Source organism: Pagrus pagrus, assembly GCF_965226575.1.
Source record: "Pagrus pagrus genome assembly, chromosome: 1".
Lineage (NCBI taxonomy): Eukaryota > Metazoa > Chordata > Actinopteri > Spariformes > Sparidae > Pagrus > Pagrus pagrus.
The window spans coordinates 13,473,690-13,500,529 of NC_140185.1; the positions used below are offsets into that span (position 1 = coordinate 13,473,690).

Here is a 26,840-nt window from a genome sequence, read left to right on the forward strand (position 1 = left end):
CACAGTGCAGAAACAAGTGGTAGGTGGACGGATGGATGAGACAGACACACCATTCACCATTTGAAGCTTTGAGTTTGAGGTTAAAAAAAGGTTACATAATGTTGCTTTAACATATGAATACAAATTTCCAGACTTCTTGGTTAAATAAAGTAATAATAATGCATTTTGACAGTGTATTAAAATTGGGTAAAAATGCAGGAGTCACCTCAGGGCCCTTCACTAATTCAGGTACAACAAACTAATTACACAGATAACCTGGGAGTCTTCTGGGCCCTGACAGTCTGCGGTTCTGCGTAGATACAAATGTAACTCTGACCAGTCGAGTTTATTCTACAAGAAAACCTGAATCACTGTGATTCACTGTCTGTACAGCGCAAACATTTATCAATGACGAGTCCATCCACAATACAGTATAGTACTGTAGCTGTGTCAATACCGGTTAGAGCTGAGACGTATTACTTTTATTTTCAGTAAATCTGTTCGTTCAAATCAGATGATTAACCAGCGAATTATTGAGTCCATATGAGACAAAAGCACATCACTGCAAACTGTTTCTTCTGTCTGACCAACAAGCCAAAAGCCCCAAATATCTTCAACGTCCTCGTATGCAATAGAGTCAAGCAGCAAACTGTCACACAGGAGAGAACCAGCAAAAGTTTGGTGTCTTTCACAGATAAATGCCTCAGACTCTTAATTGATAATCAAAACCTTCTTCTGATCAACTCGCCTCATTTACACCCTATTCTTCCTATCATTACATAACCTGCTCTGACATTATGTACCGCACGCTCACTTTCCTTCCACCTCTCCTCTATGTCCTTTGACAGGCATGGAATACTTTGGGAGAAATAACCATAAATAACTCTCACTTTGTCACATGGCCCGGCCATATGGTCTAAATCTGCACTACAAAGGCTCGCCGTGCACGTGACAATGGGACGCTATGAGCAGTCAAAACCATTCAGCTCGGCTCCGTGGCTCAGGATGATACAGGCTGTTTTCACAGTCAGCTCAGCAGCTACAGGCCTAAGAATATGCCTGACCCACACACTTTGCTTGAGAAATGTTTTGGATTGCGCCTCTCGCCATAAGCCACATTATGTAAGTGTGAAGTGTGAGAGGTATCAAGAGGAGCTGGCCAAGTGCCAGGATGGTGTGTGCGCGCATGTGTGTGTGTGTGTGTGTGTGTGTGCGGTTGTGGGTGCAGGTGATGAAAATATCTTGTATGAATAGTTCTTCTGAGGATATGAACACACAGTGCAATAAATTATTATGCGCTGATGCAGTGATTATGTGCTGAGGAATGCTGAGAGGCACTGGTGGAGTGAGTGGCAGCGCGGATGGATCTGAAGCATGAATACAAATGTGTATTGATTCAGACAAATGTTGGCTTATTTGTGAGTACACTCTGTAGTACATTTTGATGCATTTTATCAATACTCAAAGCACTGCTACGTACGTCAAGTTACATTTTGGCAACAATCATCCTGTTTTCCTCAACTTTTCCCCAACAGATGACAGTTTCTTAGGCCCAGATTTTGTGTGCATCATGGAGAAATGTTGACGTATTTCAATTCAATAACTTTTGTTCTTGTATAAGTTTATGTTTTCAATATATGCTGTATATTTTGCGATCCCATCTGCAAACTTTGCACATCTTAAAGACCCCACCACACCTGCTTTTAAACATCAAACTATTTTGCTTTCAATAATAATTACCTCTGCCACGGAGGTTAGGTTTTCACCCGTGTTGGTTGTCAGCAGGAAAGGCTGAACAGATTTCTTGGATGGAAGCTGGGTCTCGGCCCAGAATAGACCCAATTAATTTTTGGTGCATATCTGGACAAAGGTACTGATCCAGGAATATTTTCTCACTTTTTAAAGCATTGCAATTACGGTGTTTTTTCGACATTTTCGTTAACTTCTCTGGCTGCATGGATCTTGATGAAAATAATCAGGCGTATTTAGGTGGCTGGTATCTATGAGCGAGTACAATTGATGTGGGTCGTTTACATTTTTGATTGATACGGAGCTGTCCAGTTTGATGTTGGATTATTCTTGATTGAATTAAAGGGGGACTGTTTGGCCTTGGCGGAGTTATGCACTCTACTGAGTGCCATCCTACAGTAGTTCCTCTCTGATATGTGTTGTCCACAAATAAGGCTCATTAGGTAATTAAAAAATCTTCAAATTACATTTACTCCTCCCTGATTGAAAATCCTGAATCTATGTACATGAAGTTTAACTGCTGGACACAAGATGCCTCCGACTTCACTAACAGCCCATTGGCAGTGTTTGTGCACCGGAGGATTCAAGTTTCCACATCACACTTTGCATATTTAACAACGACTGAATCCAAACTAGTTGTGATGTCTCAAAATCTTGCTCGTATCTACACGTCTTAAACTGAGATTAAAGGTGAGCACAGACAACTTTCGTCGAGAAAACAGCCTTTTGGTGTCGAACTCTGCAGACTGAAGTTCAAACATCCAACTGAAGCAACAAAACACATTTTTGAATGGAAGGAGCTTTAAGGTTTGCCTGGATGCCTGGAGACAACGTGTGTTGATTTAGGCGGCAATAAAGTTTCAGTTTTCACATTTGAAATCATACAAGTCATGGTTTAGGCTGAAACAATATATCAAGGCTTCACGTGTCACAGTGTGCTCATGCTACACCTGCTGTGGAGGGTGAGAATACTGTCAATAAGACGAGTGGAGAGCAGTGACAAAATAAGAAAAGTAAAGCCAGCTATCTTTTGATGTGAACACAGTCAGGACTGTCCAAAAAAAGCAGGAAGTAACAAACTTCTGTCCTGAAGCTTCAGCACAAGTACTGCATGTGTAAACTCTCTCCAGACACTAATGATGAGACACACAATCCATTGTGGTAACCTTTGGCATACGTTCTCAACAGCCTGACCCGATGTCCCCTTAGATTAGATAATTACAACTATTATGAATGAGATGTCTGGAATATTGTTGTATAATAGACCTGTTAGATAATAGACCTGAGTGTAGGATAAACGTTGTACAGGGCAGGAGAAACATGAACTGACCACATGACGGCTGGAATAAGCGCCAGCGTCCATCTACAGTATTTTACGCACTATTACGCACGCGTAATTACGTGTCATTCATTGGTCTGAGGGAGTTGGAAAATAAATGTCAGGGTGGAATACCATTAAACATGCTGTATATCTAAATATGGTTCGTTGTAAGTGTTGCATTACTGTCCCACTCATCATCACTGGATAATAATCACTGTCACAGAGGATCTGCACAGGCTACATACCTTGGAAGACATCCACATCCCAGATGGTCCTCTGAGCTCGGAGATAATCATAGTCCTCATGAGAAAAAAAGAATATTTTGTGCACGAAGTCCAGCGGACAGAAGATGAAGTTGCTCGCAAACTCCACTCCAAGGAGTTTCCACGACAGAGTCATTTTTGCTATAGCTTTCCATCTGCGTCCGTGTAAAGGGATATTGTCATTTTGAGGTGGTTTAAATCAAACTGGGGGAAACTGTTGTCGCCAAGGCCCCCAAGCCTGTCCGTACAAAACCTGGCGGGGCGAGTCATTTCTCCAGCCACTTATAACTCTGATGGTTTCCTGTGCTTAGCTCTCATGGTGGCTCAACAACACAAGGCTTGTTTTGGCCGGTTGTGGAAAAAGCATATTCATGTAGATGACGTAGAAATAACTCTAGCCCTGGTTTATTTGATGACTGCTAAATGCTATGTCTTATCAATGAGCGTTTTGTTAATACTAAGTGTTGGAACACTAACAAAAGTCTTTTATCTGTCTTCGGCTTTTCCTTTAATGGAGTCCAATTTTTATTGGCAGCGCATGAAAGATGTTATTAATATCCTTAGTTTGCTCTCTTTGAGGAAGCAAGTCAAACATTCTTCGGCTAAGTGGTCAGAGGACGACTAAATTATTGCCATTTGCATGGCCTACAGTTTCTGTCTCTAAAATAAAAATCAGCCAAACCCAGCGCAAATTCTACATTTAGTGCAAACAAATTTTTAAACTTTATTGCATAACAGCAAAACGACCGTCCCTACCCTTTCAGTTATCGACAGATGAAACTCATAAAGTGCGAATGCATAGCCTGTCTCGTCTCGAATTTCGATTTGATCTCAGATTTGGAAGCCCGCACAGGTTAGACGATTCATTAATTAACCGATTAGACAAATACTGGTCGTAATTGTTCCTAAGTGGAGAAGATTTGGAGAAACTATTCTGAGATGGAGAGAATGAAATATTTCAACCTGCCAATTGGTGACGTGTGTGTGCGTGCGTGCGTAAAACTTGTGTTAGGGGGGCCACCTGCTCTTGGGCACACTGTATCTTTATAGGGCGAATTCTTCCACAGAAAAAAAGGAAAATAAAAGGACACTACTTGTAATCACACGTCAGTCTGAATGGATTTTGAGTTAGTACTGTTTTTCCTGCCTATGTCTGTGCCGTTTCCTTTACTGGGGCTCTTGTCCAGCCCGCACAGCGACTCCGTCACCCCCTCCTCCATCTCCATATACTCCGCTTTGTCACCCATCGAGGAGCCAGAGGGCGAGCCTTTGAATTTCCTTAGAAAGTCCGGGAAATACGGGCAACCCGGGGGCATGCTCTCCACCACCGGCGTCTGGTCTTCATTATCGGTCTCCCTGTGGTAAAAGTAGTTGAAGTTGGACACTATGACCGGCACCGGGAGCGCGATAGTTAACACGCCCGCGATGGCGCACAGGGAGCCCACTATCTTCCCCCCGACGGTGATGGGCTTCATGTCACCGTAGCCCACCGTGGTCATGGTCACCACGGCCCACCAGAAGGCGTCGGGGATGCTCGTGAACTGGGAGGTGGGCTCGTCCGCCTCGGCGAAGTACACCGCGCTGGAGAACAGGATGACACCTATGACCAGGAAGAAAATGAGGAGGGCCAGCTCCCTCATGCTGGCGCGCAGGGTATGACCCAGGATCTGCAGCCCCTTGGAGTGCCGTGACAGCTTGAAGATGCGGAACACCCTGACGAGGCGGATTATTCTCAGGATGGCAAAGCTCATCGCTTGCTGCCCGTTGCCTTGGTGCTGCGCCAGGTCCGTGCCGAGAGTTATGAAATAAGGCAAAATGGATACAATGTCTATTGAGTTCATAATGTTTTTAAAGAACGCCGGTTTGCTCGGACTCGCGAAGAAGCGGACTATAATCTCAAAGGAGAACCAGATGATGCAAACCGTCTCCACGATGAAAAACGGGTCGTTGAAAGGAGTAAATCCGTGGTCAGGCTGAGTGGAGTTGTGTCGTGGCTGCAGATACTCTTTTTCATCCCTGAACTCCGGCAGCGTCTCCAGGCAGAAAATGACAATAGAAATAACTATAACCAGGACGGACACCACCGCGATCCCCCTGGCAGGACTCGAGCTCTCCGGATACTCAAAGAGCAGCCAGATCTGGCGCTTGAACTCGTCCTCGGGCAGAGGCTTTTCCTCCTCTTTCACGAAGCCCTCATCCTCCCGAAACTTGAGTATCGCCTCTTCCCCGAGTTCATAAAACTTCACCTCCTCGGAGAAGATGTCAAACGGGACGTTGACGGGTCTTTTCAACCGCCCCCCTGACTGGTAATAGTACAGAATGGCGTCAAAACTCGGTCGGTTCCGGTCGAAGAAGTATTCGTTCCTCAGCGGGTCGAAGTACCTGATTCTCTTGTCGGGGTCTCCCAGGAGGGTGTCCGGGAACTGAGTGAGAGTCTTGAGCTGAGTTTCAAACTTCAGCCCCGACACGTTGATGACAACTCTCTCGCAGCAGCCGCACTCGCTGTAAACGTTTTCGTATCCGGACTGGGGGCGCCGGTCAGTGATCGACACCGTCTCCTCCTCATCATCCATGTTACACAGAAAGCTCGACCTCTTGCTGCCCCGGTCGCCCCCCTCCTCCTCCTCCTCTTCCTCGGCTCCCTCGGCCTCTTCCTCCTCTATCATGATGTCCTCCTCGGATCCGAGCAGCGCCAGCTCCGAGTGGCGCAGGTCCCCGCCGAGTGTCGTCCGGCTGCGTCTCCACCGTCCGACGCCGCGCTGCTTTTTCCGCTCTCTGAGAACTCTCTGCTGCTGCTCGGGCTCCTGCTGGTGCTGTGGCGGCTGCGAGGAGGAGGTGGAGGAGGAGGAGGAGGAGGGGCGCGAGGCGGTGCCGCCGCTGCTGATGTTGGCGTTCGTGGAGGAGGCGGCGCGAGACTGATGCTGGCGGTTGTTAAGGAGATGAGCGCTGGAGGAGGAGGAGGAGGAGGTGGAGGTGGACCCCCCCACGCCGCTGCCGCCGCCGCCGCCGCCTCCTCCCTCCGCACCGGACCCACCTTCGGCAGCGGCCGCCGCAGCCGCCGCTCTCGACTGGGCAGCCTGGCGCTCCCTCTCGCGCTCCCTCTCCCGTGCGCGAGCTTGGGCATATCCGTACGGCAGGTGACTATTGCACCCGCCGTCCGCACCCACCATGGCAAACTCCATTTTAAGTCAATGAGCGGTTCGGTCCGCGAAGCGCTACGGAGACCGCCTCGGGGCGACGTGGATGCAGGCCAGAGGAGAAAAGTTGCAGCTCAGCGCGCGCAGAGAGAGAAAATGAGGCATCAACGGGTTTCGACCAATCAGTTGTGGATGTGAGACTGTCAGAATAACAAACACACCTCAATTAGGTCCATGTCGAGAGCGGTCCATGTGGCTACTTACATGGCAGGAGATATTAATCAGCCTGTCTTCCCGCTCAGGCGCAGGCCTCCAGGATTTTATGACATCATTACCATAACCAAAATATGTAAGGGCCGGTGGCACAGCCTGTTACGCAGACGCTCCGTGTCAAAACTTGCGGCGCCCTTTTATTTGTTGAGCGTTATAAATCACCAAGTCAACAAGCGACACCAAAACAGTCTCTCCGGTGCCCATCAGGTGGTTAATTTCTCCACGACCACGGCTTGCGCCCAAATGCGTCTTTTGATCCTCCGTGGTCACTCCTGGTTGCCATTTTATGTGTTGAGATTTAAAAAAAAAGAAGAAAAAAAAAGAAGAAAAAAAAAAGCTGAACCTTTGCTGTTTTTATTATGAAGCTCCGATGAATGTGAATGACTTTATTCCTCTGACGCTCTCTGGAGCTGCGTGAGAAAGACAAGAGAAGAGAAAACAGCAGTTGGTTTAGGCGAGGGGGGAAAAATATGAATTCATGTTGATGTCCGTTGTTTTGGCGACTGCACAGTCCAGGATACTACGCATCTTTTGCAATATAAGGGCGGTAAAACTTGATTGGCATATCATTATTATTAGCATTATTATTATTGTTGTTGTTGTTGTTGTTGTTGGCTGAGCACAAAGGAAATGAATGCATGGATATTTATGTTCAGAACAGAAATTACGCACGAATCTTTGCACATCAACACAGCCCCCCTTCACCCTGACATTCATACTTACATGTGAAAAGGGGCCAAACGAAATCGCCTCAGCCCCCCTTACAAACAAATCTGCTGGAGGAGGAAGAGGAGGAGGCGGTGGTGGTGGAGGAGGAGGAGGGAGGCTACGTGAGGATGCAGTTCTTCGCTTTTGCCCAAATTCCCTCTTGATTTTCGGGGGGTAATATCACAAATCCCTCGTCGTATCCAAGCAGCGACCATATCATCCACTATGTGCATCCGTGCTCTGACGCACTGAGGAGGACACTTTTTTGGCTGCGTCTCGACGTCTTGTCTCAATTCAACAGGATCTATTGCCACTTCAGCCCCCGTTTCTGCTGCATCGCTCCTGACACACTGGCAGCAATAATCATTGAGGAAAAAAGGGAAAAAGAGAAGCAGGTGAGCAGGCAGCGAGTTGGCATCAATGACAGCTCCGCACGGTCACGGCGAGAAGATGCGAGGGTGGGTAAAAGTTTACCTTCACGCAGGCGAGGGGAAATGGCCCCATGGTTGAGTCTGAGCATCGCACATCTGTCTGTCTGCCGCTGTAGCCCTACCTATACTCCGGTATCCTTCCCATTGTGTGTGTGATGATGGAGAGGCTCGGTGAGAAAGTCGTTCATGTACTGCAGCGCATGCAGGCGGTGCTCGGTCCTCCCCCAGTGGATGCAGCCGGTCACTGCGCACCGTGCTGCAGTCTCACACCCGAGCCTCCTCTGCCCTTCATCCTCACTGCTGGGTGGCAACCGGTGTCCTCACCCACAAAATGAAATGCGTTACTCTCCAGTCATTCCTGAAGTAACGTCGGTGCGTGCACCTCGCTGGTAGTGGAGCGCTAAGCGACCAGTGCGCTTGCAGTTTTAAGGTGAATCCATCCTCCCAACCCACCAAGTTATTGTTTAATTTTGTCCTCTTTTACCTATAAATTTTTTTCTGGGCGATGGTGCCTCGACTTTTCCTTGTGCACACCATATGACAAGATATAAAGATGTCACCTGCACCTGCACAAGGTCCCAAATCTGAGTTTACATTCAAAATGTTTGAGTTTAGAGCATTGGGAAAACTTTTTCTCCCATGATTCTGCACTGAAACACTAGTTTAGAATCAGGCCTATCTATTCATTATCACATATTCGGCCCCCACAATAGCCAGTGTTCAATAACCAGTCGATTATCCTAGATTAAAGAGGCATTGTGTAGTTTTGGAGAAGAATTCCAACTATCACTAAACTGTATTAATGAGGCAATAATACAAACTCAGTAATATTTATTTTGTCTGTAACTGAATAAACAAGCTGTTCTCAGAGGAAAATAAGGTCCAGAACACTGTTTGAAGCTAAAAAGGTGGCAGGGTCCGCCACATATAAACAAAGTAAAACAATATGAGATTGTGTTGTCCTTTAAGGTCAGTTTGTTTATTCAGTTCTTCAGTCATCAAAACAAGGAGAGCTTGTTTAATTTGTTTGTTTAGGCATTTAAAAAATCAATCAGTGAAGATCTTTCTTATCTGATTAACATTTCTTCTCCAAAAGTACCTTTAATTGATCTGGACAGGAAAATTAGCCATCACAAGTGTCAACTGTAAAACATTTGATATTTGAGTAAGTTAATGCCGCCCAGTTTAGAGGTGAATTAATCTATTTGTTCATTTTACAGTGTCCGCAAACAGTTCAGTCAATAGAAACCAGACAGAAAACCACTAAATATGTGTTGAGGCTGCAGATGTAAAATCAGCAGCTGCTCAGACAATTAATGGGCTGTTACAGCACAATACAACAGGACTTTATTGTCTATCATAGTGGAAATCCTCAGCAATATAAAACACTGTAACATTCCAGTACAACATGTGACAACATCATCTGAGGCATGAATGACATCAGATCCACATTTACAGCCAAGCAAGTATTACACTGAGAATTAAGGACTTTTTCTTGATATTCTTTAAAAGTAACAATGCCCCTCAGTGTTGTTGCAAAGGAACATTAATGCTATAAAAACTAAATGGAAAAAAACATTTTACTAGTGTATCTCTCTTACAGCTACAAACCCTGATCCAAATATAAACAAGAGAGTCGCCCCACCAGCAACAACTTTCCAAACACAGTGAGAAGATCTGCTGTCCATCCTAAATAGAGAGATATGTTAATACAGAGTTTATCGTTCATCACGAAAAAACAGTTTCCATAAAAAACTATAAGGCATTGCACCACACTGCTGAAAAACCCTCATGTCAAACTGCATCGGCTTAAGAAGGTAAGAGATGAAAAAACATTGCCAGAAAAGTTGGGAGGTAACTGTAATACTCGCAAAACTGGAAGTTCAGATGAAGTACCTGAAAAGGATCAATGTTGTAATTGAGAGAAGTATAAGTTGAAAAAAGCTTAATATTTGAAAAGACATAACAGGGTGAAGGTAGAAGGGCTCTCTTTGCTTAAAGGCCGAAAACTTTAAGTCCTATTGCTGAAGTAGCAGTAGTAGTACCTGAAGCAGTGGTAGTAGTAGTAGCAGTAGTTGTAGTATCACTAGTAATATAAGTAGTAGCAGTGGTAGCAGCAGTAGAAGAAGGAATAATATTAGTAGTAATAGTTGTAGTAGCATAAGCTGTAATAGTAAAAGTAGTATTAGTTGTAATAACCTAGTAGTATTAGTAGTATTTGTAGTAGTGGTAGTTGTAGTAAAAGCTGTAATAGTAATATATATATCCGTCAAAGTATTTGTACTAAGAGTATTAGCATCAAATAGTACTAGTAAGTCTACTAACTAAGCTTGACTAAGCTTGACTTTGCTGTATCATGATGTCATTGATCTTTCAGAATGTTGCTGGACATTCAGCAATATTTCTATTTTTTGGAAAAAACATAGGAAGTCCTCAAAGGACAATCAGAAGCTCAAAGGCAAATGCCAGAACCTGAAAGTCCTCATTAGAACAAATATCAAGCTGCAGGTGAACGTTGAAAAACACGTGCAGCACTTCTTACAGGAGTGTGAGAACAATGGCAAGAAAATACAGGCTTGGGAGTCAGACAAGAAGATCGTGCTTGAAAGGATAAAAGAGAAGGAACCATTGTGTAAGAGGCCAGAAGATGAAGAAGCCGCTCTGATTTTATAGTGTGAAAGAAGAGACAGTAACACCTGAGCCATCATTATGGAGAAGATACACTCTGTGGTTCAAAAGGAAATGCACAAATGATGCCTGTGCGAGTGAGGTTTGAGTGTGGACGTCCCAGTGGAGTCGTGCTTCTGGCCGCCTGATACATGCAGGTCTGACTGGGTCTCCTGCTCCGGTTCAACCACTAGCATTGGCCTTTAAAGAAAATACATAAATAACATTCTTGGGAATTGAACAGCTGGACAAGCTGAACATTTTCTGTAGCACAAAGTGTGAAGGAGCTGAAAAGTTGCAAAGAACATACAGAAGAAGAAGAATATAGATTAAATTCCAGAAGAATGCTGAATCAGCATTCACACTAATAAGGATGGCAAATAATAGATAGTGTGTGATGTACTTTGTACATCATAGACAATAAACTGAACCTACTTGATTATAAAGTCAAGTAAAGTGGAGACAGTTGGACCCCCAGCAGTCAGCGGAGGAGGAGGGGGGTTGTCTTTGAATTGCCTCTCTTGAGTTTGGCCTTATCTTCTTAGAGAGCTCGGGCTGGGGCCATTAGGACATGTGACACTGGGCGAAACCACTGCTCCAAATGAATGAATGAATAACAATGTTACAAAATCACAATTAATAAAGCCAATAGCATTACATTTTTTTTTTTTTATTAAAAAAACTTGAGTTGAGTTACAGCAGTAAGCACAATGTCTTAGTTTACATAAATGTATAAAACTGTTCCTCTTAAGATGTCATGGAAAACTTCCTGTGGAATAAAGTTCCATATTATTGACATTTTAAATAAAACAATAAATGTGTTGAAATAACGTCTTTATGTATACCGAGTCATTTTGTGGGGGTTGTGACGCTGAAATACACGTATCCACCGTTTTACAGATGCTTCTTTCACAATGTCACATTCTGCAGAGTCCACCATGTTTCAACAGAAAGGACAAACTAAACATTGGCTCTAGGGCCTTTTTAAAAAAAAAAGTAAAAATCATGGCTATCTTCGGCGACATTGAGATGACGGGTGTTCAGTTATTCGCAGTCCGCCACCTCACTGCTTCATGCCCTTAAATCCTCCACACTGGACCTTAAAGTGGCCGGACACTTAAGCAACCCGTCTGCTCGGGGTCTCCGTCATCATCAGTTCACCAACAGCAGGAACAATGATGTGTCTAAAGAGCAGAGTGTAAATATACAGCACATAGGTCTACAACAGTCTTCAATACTTGCCTTCTCTAATTTAAATCATATAATTTAAAACTGTAGTACGCACACAAATTCATATACTGTATAATTTAATGGTCATTTTCGCATTGTAAACTACAGTAGCTTCAATGAGAAAAACCAAATCACAAGAATTAAATTCAGCTAATGTACATTTCTGCAAAGCATTAATATGTAGAAACTCTACATTTCCTTTTGTTGCAACTTTTTCAGTTCTGTAGGTTCAATTTTCAATTCTATGTTGTGACAGTGCTGTGCGTAAGGTCTGTTAGGTTTAGTTACACAGACCACTCAGACAGAGTCAGGAAAAGACCATGATTTGGCTTAAAATACCTGGTTTTGTTGGCAGAAGCACGACTGTAAAATGTCCTGACATCTTGTTGAAAACATCCAGTGGTTTCACACTTACAAATGTTTAAATGTCACCACTGTCCCCGCACCTCCTGATGATATGTGTGACACGTACAAATTTGAAGGTATCGGTGGTTTCCAGAAACATGAAAGGCCAACATTTTACTCTAGTGTAGGCTGAATAGAAACAGCAGGATATTTGACTTCCTGAGTTCTTCATCTTACAAATGAGACGGACGTGAACTAACCTGAGGTTCTGAGAGCAGCAGAGAATACAGTCATTAATTTAAAGACTGTAACACAACAAGCAGCCTAACAAATGACTGTGCTCAGGTATTAATTAGTCAAACAACGCATTACTATTGAAAAAGCAATTAGGAATGCATTACTTTTCTGACTAATGACTGAGGCACTATATTGAATATCATGGTGATTTTTCATTAATGAGCCACATTAACTCTCTTTTATATATATGTAGGTATATGTCTCAGCCAAGTGGAAATAAGGACACTTAACAAAAGGGAGGACACAACAAGCAATAGGCTGATTAATTACAACATGTGATGAGGCCTGCAAATAACAGCCTTTCACCACAAATTCAACAGAGGCAGAGATCTAACACAGTTAGTCAGTTAAATAGGTAAGCTAATACGACATATTATCATATATTAGTCCGTAATCTTTATCATTTTTTAGCTTCAGAAGCTGATTTTTCTGTTGGTCATTCCCTGAGAAGTCAAAAGTGCACATAGCCTTTAACAACTTTTAAAACCAGGCATTTCAGTACCTGGCGAGGTAACTGTTGAGTCACAGTTATTGATCACCCAATTGCCACCACAGATTTATTTGGATCATTTTGCGCTCTGGGAAGGTAAAAGTCTTATTCATTGCACCTTTGAAACCTCCCAGGTTTAATTTGATTGTGCAGATAATTGGTTTTTCTGCAGGTACCACTGCGGGCCTGGTGCTGGGATACACAGCAATCAGCAGCTATAGCCCCATTCAGTTCAGTCCATTTGATTCAAACTATCCGTTTGACTCAAAAACCCTAATTAGGACAAGACCAGCCTGTTATTCCAGACGAGGAAAGTGATGCAATATTCCTCTAAGGAATCGTTCCCTCAGGTAATTTTAAAATCTCTAGTTGTGATATTCCTGCAGGGATATTTTTGGTTGTGCAGTTTCCTTCTGAAATGAATTATCCGATCACTGTGCTTCTGTCTCATAACAGGAAATCTGTAACAAAATGAAAAATCCAATGCAAAGGCTTATGCTAGTGAAATAATCAGTCCTGCTGACAGTGCAAATATCACACACAGATTCTTTAAAGAGCTCATCTTCACACTCATCTCTCTCTCTCTGTGTTTCAGATTCTTACCAAAGACATTAGAGGAGCTCTTTCTAGTCTGCACAACATGTAGGCAACCTACCACCCACCACACACACAGCATCACCTCTTGCACTTCATTGAGCATCCACCTCAGTCAGCACCAGGGGGAGTTGTGAGGTCAGTAATAATAAGAGGTGATAGAGTGTGAGGATAGAAGGAGCCTTATTACACAAGAGTTTAGACGCACTTTGAACTGATGCCAGAGCTGCAATACAGCTGCGTCTGCTGACAAATTCCTCCTGAATCTTACTGAAGCATACATTTATTTACAGTACAGAGGTTTAACCCAGGATAATGTTAAACTCTGCGTTGAAAAATAACTATGAATATGTTAAAACAGATTTCATTGTCAGCATTTGAAACTGGCTGTTGAAGTCAGAGAAGTTGGGGACTTTTGACACTAAAGCGTGAGAGTTAATGAAGCAATGATAACCTTTAAACCTTGTCAGATGATGGAAATTCATGTTTTGCTTCAGTGAGCAGAGTTCATGTCATGCATGGCAGTAAGATCGAAATCAGTATCACGATATAATGAGCATTTGACCTGCATTTGGTGAATGTGGAAATATAAAATAATCAAACTTGAAGAGGAACTGATGAACCATCAAAATCTTTTCTTTCTCTCTGTGCAGATCAGAGCCCCTGAGTAGCGAGAGTTGCGTCATCAGCATTTTTTTAAAGCAATGGCGGGTCGTGGAGCCTCTCAGTAGTTCCCCTAAAGTTAGCTGCAAATACTAGCAGCCCAGTTCTGGAAATCAATTAATAAATCAATAAATCATGTGTAACCTACAAACTGCCAGACATTGTACTTCTGTCTCTCAGTATTCATGAATTTCAATTACCCACTCTTTCTGGAACTATCTGAAGTCTCCCTGAATCAAGAGACGATTGGCATTTTTAACTCTCATTTGACGGGTCTCTCGACACAAGGACTCTGGCACAGATGTGCTCAGAGACGCCGTTACATCACTGCTGGGTGCGGTGACATGTGCAACCAAAGCACACCTCTAACCACACCCATCTCTGATGCTGCGTGTGACCAGAGGTGAAACAAGCGTAAAACTTTTTACCAGAGAGGGCAGTCAGGTGTTAGAGGGGAACAACCGATTTTAAACATCAAAGTCTGTTTACAGGTGTTGGTGAGCTCTAGTGTAAGTTTATGCAAAACAGATATACAGAGAGAAGCGGCTGCATAAAGTCTGTGAAATTGGCTCAAGTGATGTCACTTCAGTAACCCTCAGTTGGGTCTCAGCACTATTAGTTTGCAGCCTGCTCCTCACTTCTACTCAAGGCTAGCAGCTTGAGGCCACCTTTCACCGTGTCCTGACTGCATGCAAGAGTTAATTGCCGTTTTAAAAAAAGCGTTAACCATTAAATATTCATTCTGTTACGTCATGGAAACAAACTAGCTGCAGATCAGGTTAGAGACTCAACCACTCAAGTAAAAGATTAGTGTTGAGATGTGTAGATGACATTTTAACTTTATTAATCCACTGCTTCTTGACCATGTCGTGCTTTCAAAGCAAGCAACAGGAATTAAAACAGAAACAGGTCATCGGGCCCAAAACAGCGCTAATGAATACATATTACACAAAAAAATGGCATTAAAAGACTTATTCAATAACAGAAATCTATGTAGGGGGATGTAAGGGTTAAATAATGTTGGATTTTCCTTCTTTTTTTTTTTTTTAAGTAAAAAGTTAGTTTTTTAGTGGCTGGTCAAACATTTCTGAGATGGTGGGGTTGTGTTGGCGCCATTTGGGTGAATTCCCTTTTAAGAAAATCCTGTCCACAGTCCTTAAACACCACGGAAAATAAATCCTGATGCTCTGAATTCTGGGTCATAAGATATTTAACAGACAGATAGATGAAGAATAGACGTGGAATGAGATTGGATATAAAAATGTAAAGAGAACAGAGAAAGTGGAGAACAGTGGAGAATCATCAGCAGTCGATACACATAAACACACCTACCACCTACGTCCACACTCAGCCTGCACACAGAAACATCTAGCAGCACAGTCACCAAACAAAAGTCTCGTCCTTGGCTGCGCTGTGGAGGCGTTTTGTTTGGACCTGATGGAAGGAGGGTGAAAACGTGAGTGTGAGGTGGTGCGGTGCGTTCAGGGGCCTCGGTGAGTGGTTTTTCCATGTGACATGATGATGTTAAAGGACTGATTCTGTCGCTGACAGTGATCAGGGGCTGGTACAGCAGCAGATGGAAGTGGCAGAGGAGGCGAGGCTCTGCAGAGAAGGGAGCAAGGTGTGACTGACTGAGTGGGTTTGTGGATGCTGTCAGTCCTGTTATGGCAGCGTTTACGGTGTGTTGATGGAAAAAAGAAGCGAGAGGACTCAAAACCAATGACCCTTGACTCAAATCTGTGATGTCAGCTAGATGTACGGCTCTGAGCTGTTTTATGTGCAGTTTCATACAAAGCTTGTTTGAGCCGTTACACCCAAATGAGTTTTATTTTTATGGCAAGGCTTCGAGTTATGAACCAGAAAATCATGCCGGGCACTCAAACTATCACCTCGTCCATCATTTCCAAATTGATTCCCAGTGGACGTTACAGGGCAAGCTTCTCTTCTTATGGCTGTGGCAAAAAGAAATAAGATGATCCCTCGGACATCTGCTGTAATGCATTTTTCGTGTTGTTTTCTTCAAAAGAGACAGTTCACCCCAAAATAATAGTACAAACTTTTCCTTTTAACTGTAGAGCTGTTTCCAGATTGTTTTAGTGTGAGTTAGAGAGTTTTGGATAGATCAGCCGTAGAGATGTCTGCCTACTTTCAAATATAATGTAACTAGATGGCTCTAGATGTGTTGCTCAAAACGCAATCAGTCATTAAATCAATCAATCAATCAATCGTTATTTGTATAGCGCCAATTCACAGCAAAAGTCATCTCATGACACTTTCTAAATTGAGCAGGTCTAGTCCATACTCCTCGATTAATTTATTCATAGACATCCAACATTTCCCCCATGAGCAAGCACTCGGCGACAGTGGCAGGAAAAAACTGCCTGCGGCCATCAGTCTCGAACGGTTGAAAAACACAAGTACATTTGAATAACTCAACAGTAATGTCTCTCCCCAGAAATCATGACCCCGTTACTTCAAATAATCCACAGCATAGCACAGCATATTCATACCAATGATCGGAGGGAAGAGTTAATCTACTCATGGATAGAGACGTGAGCTAACTGGGCTAACAAACCAACAAACGTTTCAGTTACATCATGCTGTCATGAGCATGAGCGTCTCTGTTCTCTCTAACTTCACACATTTTTTCTTTTTCTTTTTTTTTTTAAACTTGTGTGTGACCCAACAGACACTGACTCAAAGTATATCACTACATATCTCCGCACCGAAGGACATGTGAATCAACTCATGGACGAGAGGCTAGCTGACTAAGCTAACTCAGGTAGCTAATGTAACAGCTCAGCCAAGGACGATGCCATTAATGTCTACACCCTGCGCTGTCATGAGCACGAGCTTCTCATCCATGACTAGATGCACTCTTCCTTCTGCAGGGTGATACAGAAAGAAAGTAGTTCCTACATGAAACTGCTCACAACAAGGTCTGTGGATTAGCTCGAGTGACCGGGCCATGACACTCATGTCTTGGAACAGACATTGCTGTCGAGCAGGGCTAAGTTTAAAGGATCGATTTTCGATTCAAATCGATGTTCATTTGAATGAACTGATTTCAGTCACAATCGATATATTTTGAGGGAGGACAGACACATCTCAAAAATATCTAGATGTATAAATAGCGATGCAGGTGAGAGGAAAAAATATCTAGTTTTGGATTTTGGGGTGAAATGTCCCTTTAACTTGCTGCAGCACAAATTGGCTATTTTTAGGACCATAATACAAACTTTAACTAAAACGCCTCACCTCCCCTTTTGTTAAAAGAATAAGGTGTAAATGTAATTAGCATATCAATGCAGTGCATAGACCGATGTAATTGTTTCAGCTCCACACTTAATAAATCAAGTTTCAGTACAGAGGCGCTAATTTTAAGAGGAATTACCAGCTGTAATTCAGACTAGTCAGAAAATGACTAACAATGTGTTCTACTCTGAATACAAGATTAATCAACTATGACTGGTGTTCATTAAGGACAGAATGCATTCTAACAATGATGTATTTCAGCTGAGGATTCCTAAAGGAAGCGGTGCCGTAGAGGACGAGGGTGACACTCTATAAAAGTCCTTGTTACGCAGGTATGGCACTTCAACAGGATGCTGGGAGTCCCTGGCGGCTGCAAGGGCAGACGGAGCAGCAGTTGAATGAGCCGTGGCTGCTGCCCAAGTACTTTTATTGTACAGTCACTGCAGACCGTCCGGCTCGTGGTGCAGTGCTAAAACTTTTTACTGAATGCAGCAGAGGACCACAGAATTGCTCAAAAACAGGCAGTCGCAGGTTGGAGGCTGCAGGGAGGCAAGCTGTGGTGTAAAAAACATTTACACCAGTTACTAAACAGTTACTCAAGTATTGTACTTTTTTAAGGTACTTGTACTTTACTTGAGTAGTTCCATTGTGTGTTACTTATACTAGTGGTAAAAACTGTTCAGATCCTTTACCTACAGTGAAAATGTTGCTACGAAAAATGTCCACTGTGACTGTTTCACTATGATATATTATATCATTAGATTAATGTAACTAATGCATTATTGTAAAAGCAGGATAATCTTGTTGTTGTTGTTGTTGTTGTTGTTGTTGTTGTTGGTTGCGGTGGAGCTCACTTTTAACAGGTTTTGTATACAACAGTAGTCAATGTTCCAAATATCAATATAATTAAAATGATTTAAAATTATTAGAATTGAAAAAGGAAAAGCATCACATCTCTGAAACTTGGACCATTGAATGTTTTTTTTTTTTTAGAAAATTGACTAAAATGATTATCAAAATAGTCGTCAATAGATTAATTAATCGACTAATTAAACTCTAATTTGTAAAGTAAAGTTGTGAAATAATTATACTGAAGTGCAATATTTCCCTCCGACAGAGAAGACTCAAGTAAAAGTATCTCAAAGTCCTTGAATAAATGTACTTCACAACTGCTTCATACTTACATACCATTACTTTCACCTTTTTACTGGACAGATTTATCTGATAGTTGCATACGCAGTTCGCGACTTTACAGAGTTTACAGACTGAACATTTGTTGATCCTAAAACATTTCATGTGTTGAACTAACCAACAGTATACAGAATATATTCTTCGCTGAACCATTCGAATGAATATGGACGTGATAATGATCCAGTAACATACAGTTTATTATAATATAATACTCTAAAAGGGGCCATTCTACATCATTAGCACTTATTTGACTTCATTGCAGAACTTTGGAGTATTCTGTTCAGTGTGGGTTTGTGACTTGATGAAACAAAATTGCACCTCGTTAATAAAAGAAAAACATTTTAGAGAAAGTTTGGAGTTGTAAAGTACGATTCACACAGACAGGTGATTCATACTGTATATATTTGGAGTGACAATGAGGTTTACTGCAGGTGTAGACATTGATGGATCAGTTTATAGATCCTGCTCAGAGAAATAATGAAAGTCACTGTCTGAAACCTTTTTGTTCTTTGGATCAAAAAAGTCTTGTTGTTTTTTTCTGTAATCAATACTCGTGTCTTGGTGTCCTAAAATCAGACTGAAAACAACACATAGATTGTCCCAATGCTCACTGGGACGGTCTTATTGTTCACCAAACAAAAAACAATGCCAGAATGCCCTGAGATGCAATTAATACATAAAGATAGTGTCATATATATTATATATAGACTTTCAAATGTTACATTTTCTGGCTCAATCCTTCCTTTGCTGATGAAAACTCATTCAAGTTTGTCTGCCAACGGTCTTGTGCAACTTGCTCCGTCAGCTTAATTTGTTTGATCAAAGATTGATAAAGTTAATCTGATGGAAGTTCAGAAGAAAGCTTTATCTGATGACTCATACAGGATCTGTAAAGGAAAGATCACTTCAAAAACATAAAAGTGAACTTTATGACAAAAACAAACTCTGACAAAATTCATATACACTCAAAAAGTAGTTATTTAATCCATACTTGCACATAAACCTCATGTGTTTATCAATTACGTATGAAGTCAAGGGGAACTTCAACAGAAACTAAATCTTTTATTCAAGTGTTTATTGCGTTTTCACCGTGTCTGTTTGTTTATTGGTTGCTGTGTCACCAGGATTACATAAAAACTACTGGACAGATTTCCACAATACTTGGGTGACGCATGGGTCTCGGCCCTCAGTCAAGTTTGATATTTGATTAGGCTTTATTAAATCAAAGGGGACTGTTGGGCCATGGAATAAAAGTAATGCATTTCAAATGGGTTGTTTTGCCTCCTGTAATAAATCACATATCAAGTTGTTTAATTCAAACACATCGACTCAACTATGCATGAAATGTGACCCTTTACATTGAACTTGTGTAATCGAATTAGATGGAAAATTTCCAAGTAATTAAAATACTGATTAAAGGTGCAATTGTAGTTTTGGGGAAGACAGTTTAATCAGGAGAAAACGATCTTCATTAACTGATGTTTTGTTTATACCTAAACAATCTAAATAAACAAACTCAACACAAGTTCATACTGTTTTACTTTGTTTATATGTGGCGGACCCTGCCACCTCTCTAGCTTCAAACAGTGTTCTGGGGACCTTTTTTTCCTCTGAGAGCAGCTTGTTTATTCAGTTATGGACAAAATAAATATTTCTGGGTTTGTATTATTACTTCATTAACGTAGTAAATATTAAAATTCTGAGTATGAATTTCTTCTCCAAAACTACGTAGTGCCCCTTTAAGGTAAATTATTTTTTGAGCGTATATTTGTATATAATCTATGAACTTGAACAGAAGCACAATGTGTTTAACTACCATTAACAGTCTGGCAAAATGACACACAATGAATGAAGATGGAGCGTGGAAAATTAATTACAGTTGCCTGTCAGTGTTCTCCATCTCACTGTGGGGGCTGGCTTTTCTTTTCTTTCTGTGGTACATCTAAGCCTTCCATTCATTTTTAGTCCAAACAAGATTTCTGTAGATATCAACTCCTCCTCTTCATGTGTAGGGGGAAAGGCCTTGAGCCTGGGGCCATCTCTGAACTGTCGAGGGAAAAAGACGAGGATTTGCTCTTAAGTCCAGACAGGCAGGAAAAATAGCACAGAGCCCAAGGTCAAATGGATTAAAAGGATTTAAGAGCAGAACTATTTAAGTGAGAGAGGGGAGAGCCACAGGTTGAAAGCTGGTACAGATGTTCAGAGAGTGACAGAAGAAACAAGGTTCAAAGCAACAACTGTTCTACAGGTACGTTCACAAACAATCTGCTGAAGATGTGCTAATGATTCTGTTGTAAAGTTGTAACAAAATTATAAGATTATACAGAGTTATGCCACTGATTTAAACTTAGATTTTTCTGTGGAAAAAGATGATGAAACAGTCAAGTTACTAGAAAAAGAACCAGTGTGAAGAATTCCCCTTTGTTTGAATAATATTTTTATGTATACACTACGTATCGACAGGTAATTTAAAAGTATCGTATGTGCCGATATGTGTATATATATATATATATATATATATATATATATACACATATATATATATATATACATGCATTCATACATTTTATTTCCTCTGTTTTCCCGTGATAACGAGTTAATTTCATTTGTTTTCTCGAGATCTCGAGTTATTATCTCGAAATAACAACTGCCGTTTTTTCGAGATAACAGGATAATTTTCTCAAGATCTCGAGATAACGAAACTTTGTTTTCCCGAGATAACGATATATTTAATTCGAGATCTTGAGAAAACAAACTGATAGTGTAGTAAATCATTGGAGGAAACATCATTCAGTGTAGCAATGTCAGAGGAGCAGGAGCATATCGATCACCGCGTCACATATCTTTTCAATCAAGGTCTGACACAGGCTGAAATAGCATTATGCTTTGCTATTACAGATAATATACACATTAGTGGGCAAAATCTAAAAAGACGGTTAGCAAGGCTTCAGCTATATTGGCTGGGCAATCTAAGTGAGCCTGATGTCGTCGTTAACTACATAGCTGACCAGCTACGAGGTCCCGGGCGTCTCCATAATCTCAGGCCTATCATATCACAGTCATTATCTCGAGATCTCGAATTATTAAATTGTTATCTCGGGAAAACAAAGTTTCGTTATCTCGAGATCTAAGTTTAAATCAGTGGCATAACTCTAATAAAATAAAATGTATGAATGCATGGCCCTTTAGGGCTTCCGTAGTTTTATGTATGTATATATATATATATATATATATATATATATATATATATATATGTATATATGTATGTATGTATATGTATGTATGTATGTACGTATATATATATATACATACACAGTTTAGTAGATGGAAAGTTAATTGCAAAAAGTGTCTAAACTGTGTAAATGATTATTGACATTCTCCTTATGTTCTGCTGGCATTGTTAAATGATATTTTCGAACATGCAACTTGAAGAACATGTAGTAAATGACGTACATTAGTCAGAACAGCTTCATATTTGATAGACATGTTTCTGAGACATCCTAGACATAGAACATGTTTCAAAAGACGTATTGCGATTGCATTTTTTATATGTTGTAAAAAATTCTCAAATGTCATACTTGAGTAAAAGTTAAGATATATTAAAATATGGCCTTTATAAATGTGAAGTAGTAAGAGTAAAAAGTCTTATCTTATGTTGAACGTACTTAAGTATCAAAAGTACAAATAAAGTAAATCATACATGTATAGACTGTAATCTGTGGTGCAGCTGATTATCAGATCCAATATTTTGCATTTTTCTAATCATCAAAATCAGTGTTTTTTAAATCTGATTTTGAATAAAATAAATGTAAAAATCTGCAACTGTGCCTCCGATGCAACATGCCACTGCTAAAGTAACTCGTAACTCAAGTCGTCAAATAAATTTACCAGAGTAAAAGTACAATATTTGCCTTGAAAATGTAGCAGAAAATGGAAATACTCAAGTAAAGCATAAGCACCTCAAAATTGTACTTAAGTACAGAACTTGTGTAAATATACTTAGTTGCTTTCCATCACTGCATGCAGCTTGAAGAGGAAGTTGTAAAAATCCGTTTTTATCATATTTGACAGACAAGTTTGTGAGACTTCATAGAAAACCTCCGGGTTCCTCAAGGACGTCATCTTTTCAAAAAAAATGTGTTTTTGCTTGAATTCTTAAACTTTATCTTTTTATGCTTTTGACACGTGTCAAATAAAACCATAAACTATGTGTAAGGTTACAGACGTGGGATTTGGGTGAACCAACCCTTGGAGTGACTATGAGGAACTTTCCATTTTTGTTGATTCTTTGTCTGTGAACAAAAGAGAGACCGCAGGATGGATCGAAATGAGAGAATGTATTTATATGTGATTTTATATGTGGTCAGACCTGAGCACAGGCATTAAGCATAACTATATAAAAATAGCAGTATTTTCTCTGATGGTCTTGTTTGCTGTTACAGGTCATTAATAATCATCAGAGGAATCATGCAACAGTTTTATAAACACTTAAAAGTTCCTGGTAGTCACTTTAACTCTTGGTATAAACACAAATCTGAAGGTAAAGAAGTGAATTTCAGTTATTAGAGGGACTCAAAAAAACTATTTTGGTTTCCATTTGATTTACACACTGATTCAGATTTGAACAGCTTAGCTGCTCAGGATGATGTTAGAGATAAACCACAGATGATTTCATTCAACAAGATACGAATTTAAGGAGGCACAGAGGTGAAGAGGTGAGAGGTGAATCACCTCCTGTAGATATAAAACCACCTCTAACATGACAACACAGTTCCTCGCTTGAATCCACATTAACCTGTTGGGGCCTCTGACATGGTCTTAAAGTGTCTGATGTGAGACCTGATCCCCTCTTGTGGCAGGCGTCTGTGCTGCACCCGTCAGAGGATGCAGCTGGTTGTCATGGCAGCAGTGCTAGTGCTGGCGGGGGCAGGCCAAGGCTGCAGAAACGACTGCCATCCAATCAGCGTCAGCATGCCGGTGGAGAGCTGTGGCAGCACCGCGTTCATCCACACCACCATATGTGAAGGACAGTGCTACCACGAGGTAACGGATCATTCAGACCTTGAACACACTGAGTTATTCGGACTTATATTCATGAGGATGTTAAACTTCACTCTGCCAGCTGATCGAGCTCCAGAGTATTTTTTCTGTCTTAGATAAGCTTGAGGGAGTTTTTCCATTTAATTGATTTCACCTCAGTGGAGCTTAATACAACCTAAACACACTCAGTAGATTATCAATTAAGGAATGTCAATTCACATACATTAAATGGCAGACAAGTGTGTTTTTTATTTATTTACCACATTTAATAACCATGCTTGCATCCTTCTAGTTTGTATGAGTGCAAATTAAGGGTATTGCCGGGAGCACTTTATAATAACCATCATTAATAAATTACAGATTTATAAAATATTAAACTTTAGATGCTTTATAAACCATTTATTGAGCAATTGTAAAGGTTTATGAACAACAGTTGCAACTTATCCAAATAATGACTATAGATGAACTACATAGGATTTATTAACTATTTACAAAGTATGATAAATATCAGTTGAAACTTTAAAGGAGCACTTATAGTGTTGGAGAAGAAATTCAAACTCTATATCAATAAGGTAATAATACAAACTCAGACATATTTATTTTTCCATAACTGAATAAACAAGTTGTTCTCAGAGGAAAATAGTTTGTTTATTTAGTTTGTTCAGGCATATTAAAAAAAAGTCAGTGAAGATCTTTCTCTTCTGATTAAAATTTCAAAGTGCACCTTTAAAGTAAACAATTGTTTAATGAAAGGTTTGTCAAGCATTTATTTTTTGTTAACAGTGAAATAACTGTGCTCGGTCAGTTTTCCCTGGTAACGATGGTTAACGATCATGAACTGACATGCCTCTGAGTTAGCTGGACTTTAGCTATATATACATCATTTTTGCATCTGATGACCAAAATAATGTTTTTCATATCTCTGTTCTGCTCGCAGAGAGACTGAACAAATATAGGGAGCTGAACAAAGTTTATGAGACTGGAATTGAACTCATTTGATTGCATGTCCATTAAACTATGACATAATTGTGGATTAACATCCATTAACTGATGATCTATTAAGTGTTAACTAATAAAATAAAGTCAGGAACTTCATCTTTTCATAATCCTGAGTCATTAATCAGTTCAATATTACTTAATTATATGATGTATGCCCTTTCTATAAAGTGTTAAAATTAAAATTCATAGCATTTAAAACATAGTGTGTTTCAAAACCTGCCAGTCACGTACAGGTCAGAGCAGGTTATTTTCATTTTTCAGTGTTAGACAGCCCTTTGTCTCAGTTTGGATTGAGCTGCTGTTGGAAGGCTGAAGCTTTTTATTTAAAGATATAATATGTAACATTTCTGTATATTCAAATGCTTTGAAATGACTTCCCTTTTTATATATTTTATTTATTTTTGTTCAAGGTAAGTGCATTTTGTTTGGTCAGAATAACCTCATGGAAACATCAGCTGATACTTGCGAGAGTGAGGAGGGAAATTGGAAAATGTGACTAAACATTGATAAAACTTAAATATTACATTATACTATACATTGCATCGTCCGTGAGCCTGAGTCACGTCAGATAGATTTAACTAGTGGCAGAAATAACATACTGTGCTTTTAAAACGTAAAATGGCTTGTATTAAAGTTCTTGCTCTTTTTTGTTAATATTTGTCATGTTATCACAAATCACGAGGTTGCATTTATATCCATGTTCTTCAATCATATGCTGTCGTCTGTTGGTGTCCTTGACAGGATCCAGTCTACATTAGTCATCGTGACTGGGCTGAACAAAGGACCTGTAACGGGGACTGGTCCTATGAGGTGAAACACATTGATGGTTGTCCGGTGGCCGTCACCTACCCTGTGGCCAGGAGCTGCGAGTGTACGGTGTGTGACACTGGAAACATGGACTGCGGGCGATTTCCTGGAAACATCCCCAAATGTCTGCCCTTTTAAAGAAACCTATCGTCTGTTCTATGGTTACTTATCATCTTTGGTAACTTAGTACTTATAAATAAATAATAAACAGAAAAAAAAAATGAATGAAGTCTTTGGGTTTTGTCTGTCATCATGGACACAGGAACTAGGGGTGCTGATGGGGCTGCAGCACCCGCTAAAACGGCATTGTAAGAACCTTTTATTGATTGTCCACACTTCCTTTGATCGTCAAGCCTAAAGTAACTTGTCAATTTGCTGGTTAATCTGCCAAGTGTATGAACTACACTGCAGACTGGAGTGTCTGTTTACTGTGACTAACGAGCAGATCCATGTTACGTACGCTCCTCTCCACTATGAGATATCTATATTCATGTATAACATTTGCCGAATTAACAAGAAGGATCAAAAAACTAAGAATTTATCGTAGAAAGCATAATACAAAGATTATAACATTTGTCCCAACTCAAAAACACACAAAATTGAGAGATTTTATAAGGGAGTCTGGGGAATTTCTCTCCCTCCTCATCTCCTTGCTGTTGTCGACTGCAGTTGGTGTGGCTGCTTTGAACTACAGTGTAGTATGTTGGTTTTCACATGTGCTGTTTTCAAATTATTATACAATGGTTACACAATATACAAACATTTTCGTTAATAACTATTAGATATAAGTTAAAAAACATGAATGTCACACACCATATACAACGTCATTATACAGACCAACTTCTCAGCACCCCCAACTGTGACTGACTTCCAGCGTCCCTGTCTGTCATTCATTGGTAAAATTATGTTTTCCTTTTCTATCTTGTACGGTTGCAAGAACAGAATTGAAATCATAGGTCAGCTATTATCAGCAGCACATTTGAACCTCCTTTGTTCCTGCTCTGTTCTGCAGTTAATACCTCAAACACAGAGGAAATGTCATAAGTCAGTGCTTAAGAAACTCTGTAGTGAGATAGGAGAGAAGCTTTAAAGTATTAAAGGCCGACTGAGAGATTAAATGTCTCACCAATAGTTCTGCCTCTGGTCCTGACCAAAGTCACTGATCCCCAACATTCAATAATCCTGAGATCCAAACTTTCAGGCTCAGATGGGGAGGTCATCCTGGAAGAAAAAGAGCCGGCCTCACCTCTTTTTTGACAGGTGGAAATGAAAATATAGAGTTTGCGGTTTTCCAAAAGCTCCACTAAAGTGCCTGCTGATCAGTGGCTCTCTACAGGATGCACTCAATTTAGAAAGAGCTCAGCAGGCAAAACCATCCTCTCATCAGGACTCTTACAATGC

At 40.7% G+C, this 26,840-nt stretch overlaps 2 protein-coding genes across 2 annotated transcripts in view; one reads left to right on the forward strand and one right to left on the reverse strand.

Annotated features, from left to right (window-relative positions):
* Window positions 1-8,924, reverse strand: part of kcna4 (potassium voltage-gated channel, shaker-related subfamily, member 4) — a 57,821-nt gene extending 48,897 nt beyond the window's left edge. Inside the window, exons 1-2 of the mRNA XM_084356730.1 lie at window positions 7,446-8,924; window positions 3,295-7,132 (exon numbers count right to left, since the gene is read on the reverse strand). Of these exons, the coding sequence (XP_084212856.1) occupies window positions 4,413-6,494 (2,082 nt within the window). The 5' untranslated portion in view covers window positions 6,495-7,132; window positions 7,446-8,924 and the 3' untranslated portion in view covers window positions 3,295-4,412. The remainder of the gene's footprint in view (window positions 1-3,294; window positions 7,133-7,445) is intronic.
* Window positions 8,925-20,746: 11,822 nt separating this feature from the next.
* On the forward strand, window positions 20,747-25,649 carry LOC311271646 (gonadotropin subunit beta-1-like). Its single transcript, XM_084377422.1, has 3 exons — window positions 20,747-20,841; window positions 23,453-23,636; window positions 25,374-25,649. The coding sequence occupies exons 2-3, from the start codon at window positions 23,478-23,480 to the stop codon at window positions 25,575-25,577; spliced, it is 363 nt and encodes a 120-aa protein (XP_084233548.1). The 5' UTR covers window positions 20,747-20,841; window positions 23,453-23,477; the 3' UTR covers window positions 25,578-25,649.
* Window positions 25,650-26,840: the final 1,191 nt, after the last annotated feature.

Coding starts and splice junctions, on each gene's coding strand:
- LOC311271646 (XM_084377422.1), top strand. CDS start 23,478: ATGCAGCTGGTTGTCATGGCAGCAGTGCTAGTGCTGGCGGGGGCAGGC. Junction 23,637..25,373: donor AAGGACAGTGCTACCACGAG/GTAACGGATCAT, acceptor TGTCCTTGACAG/GATCCAGTCTACATTAGTCA.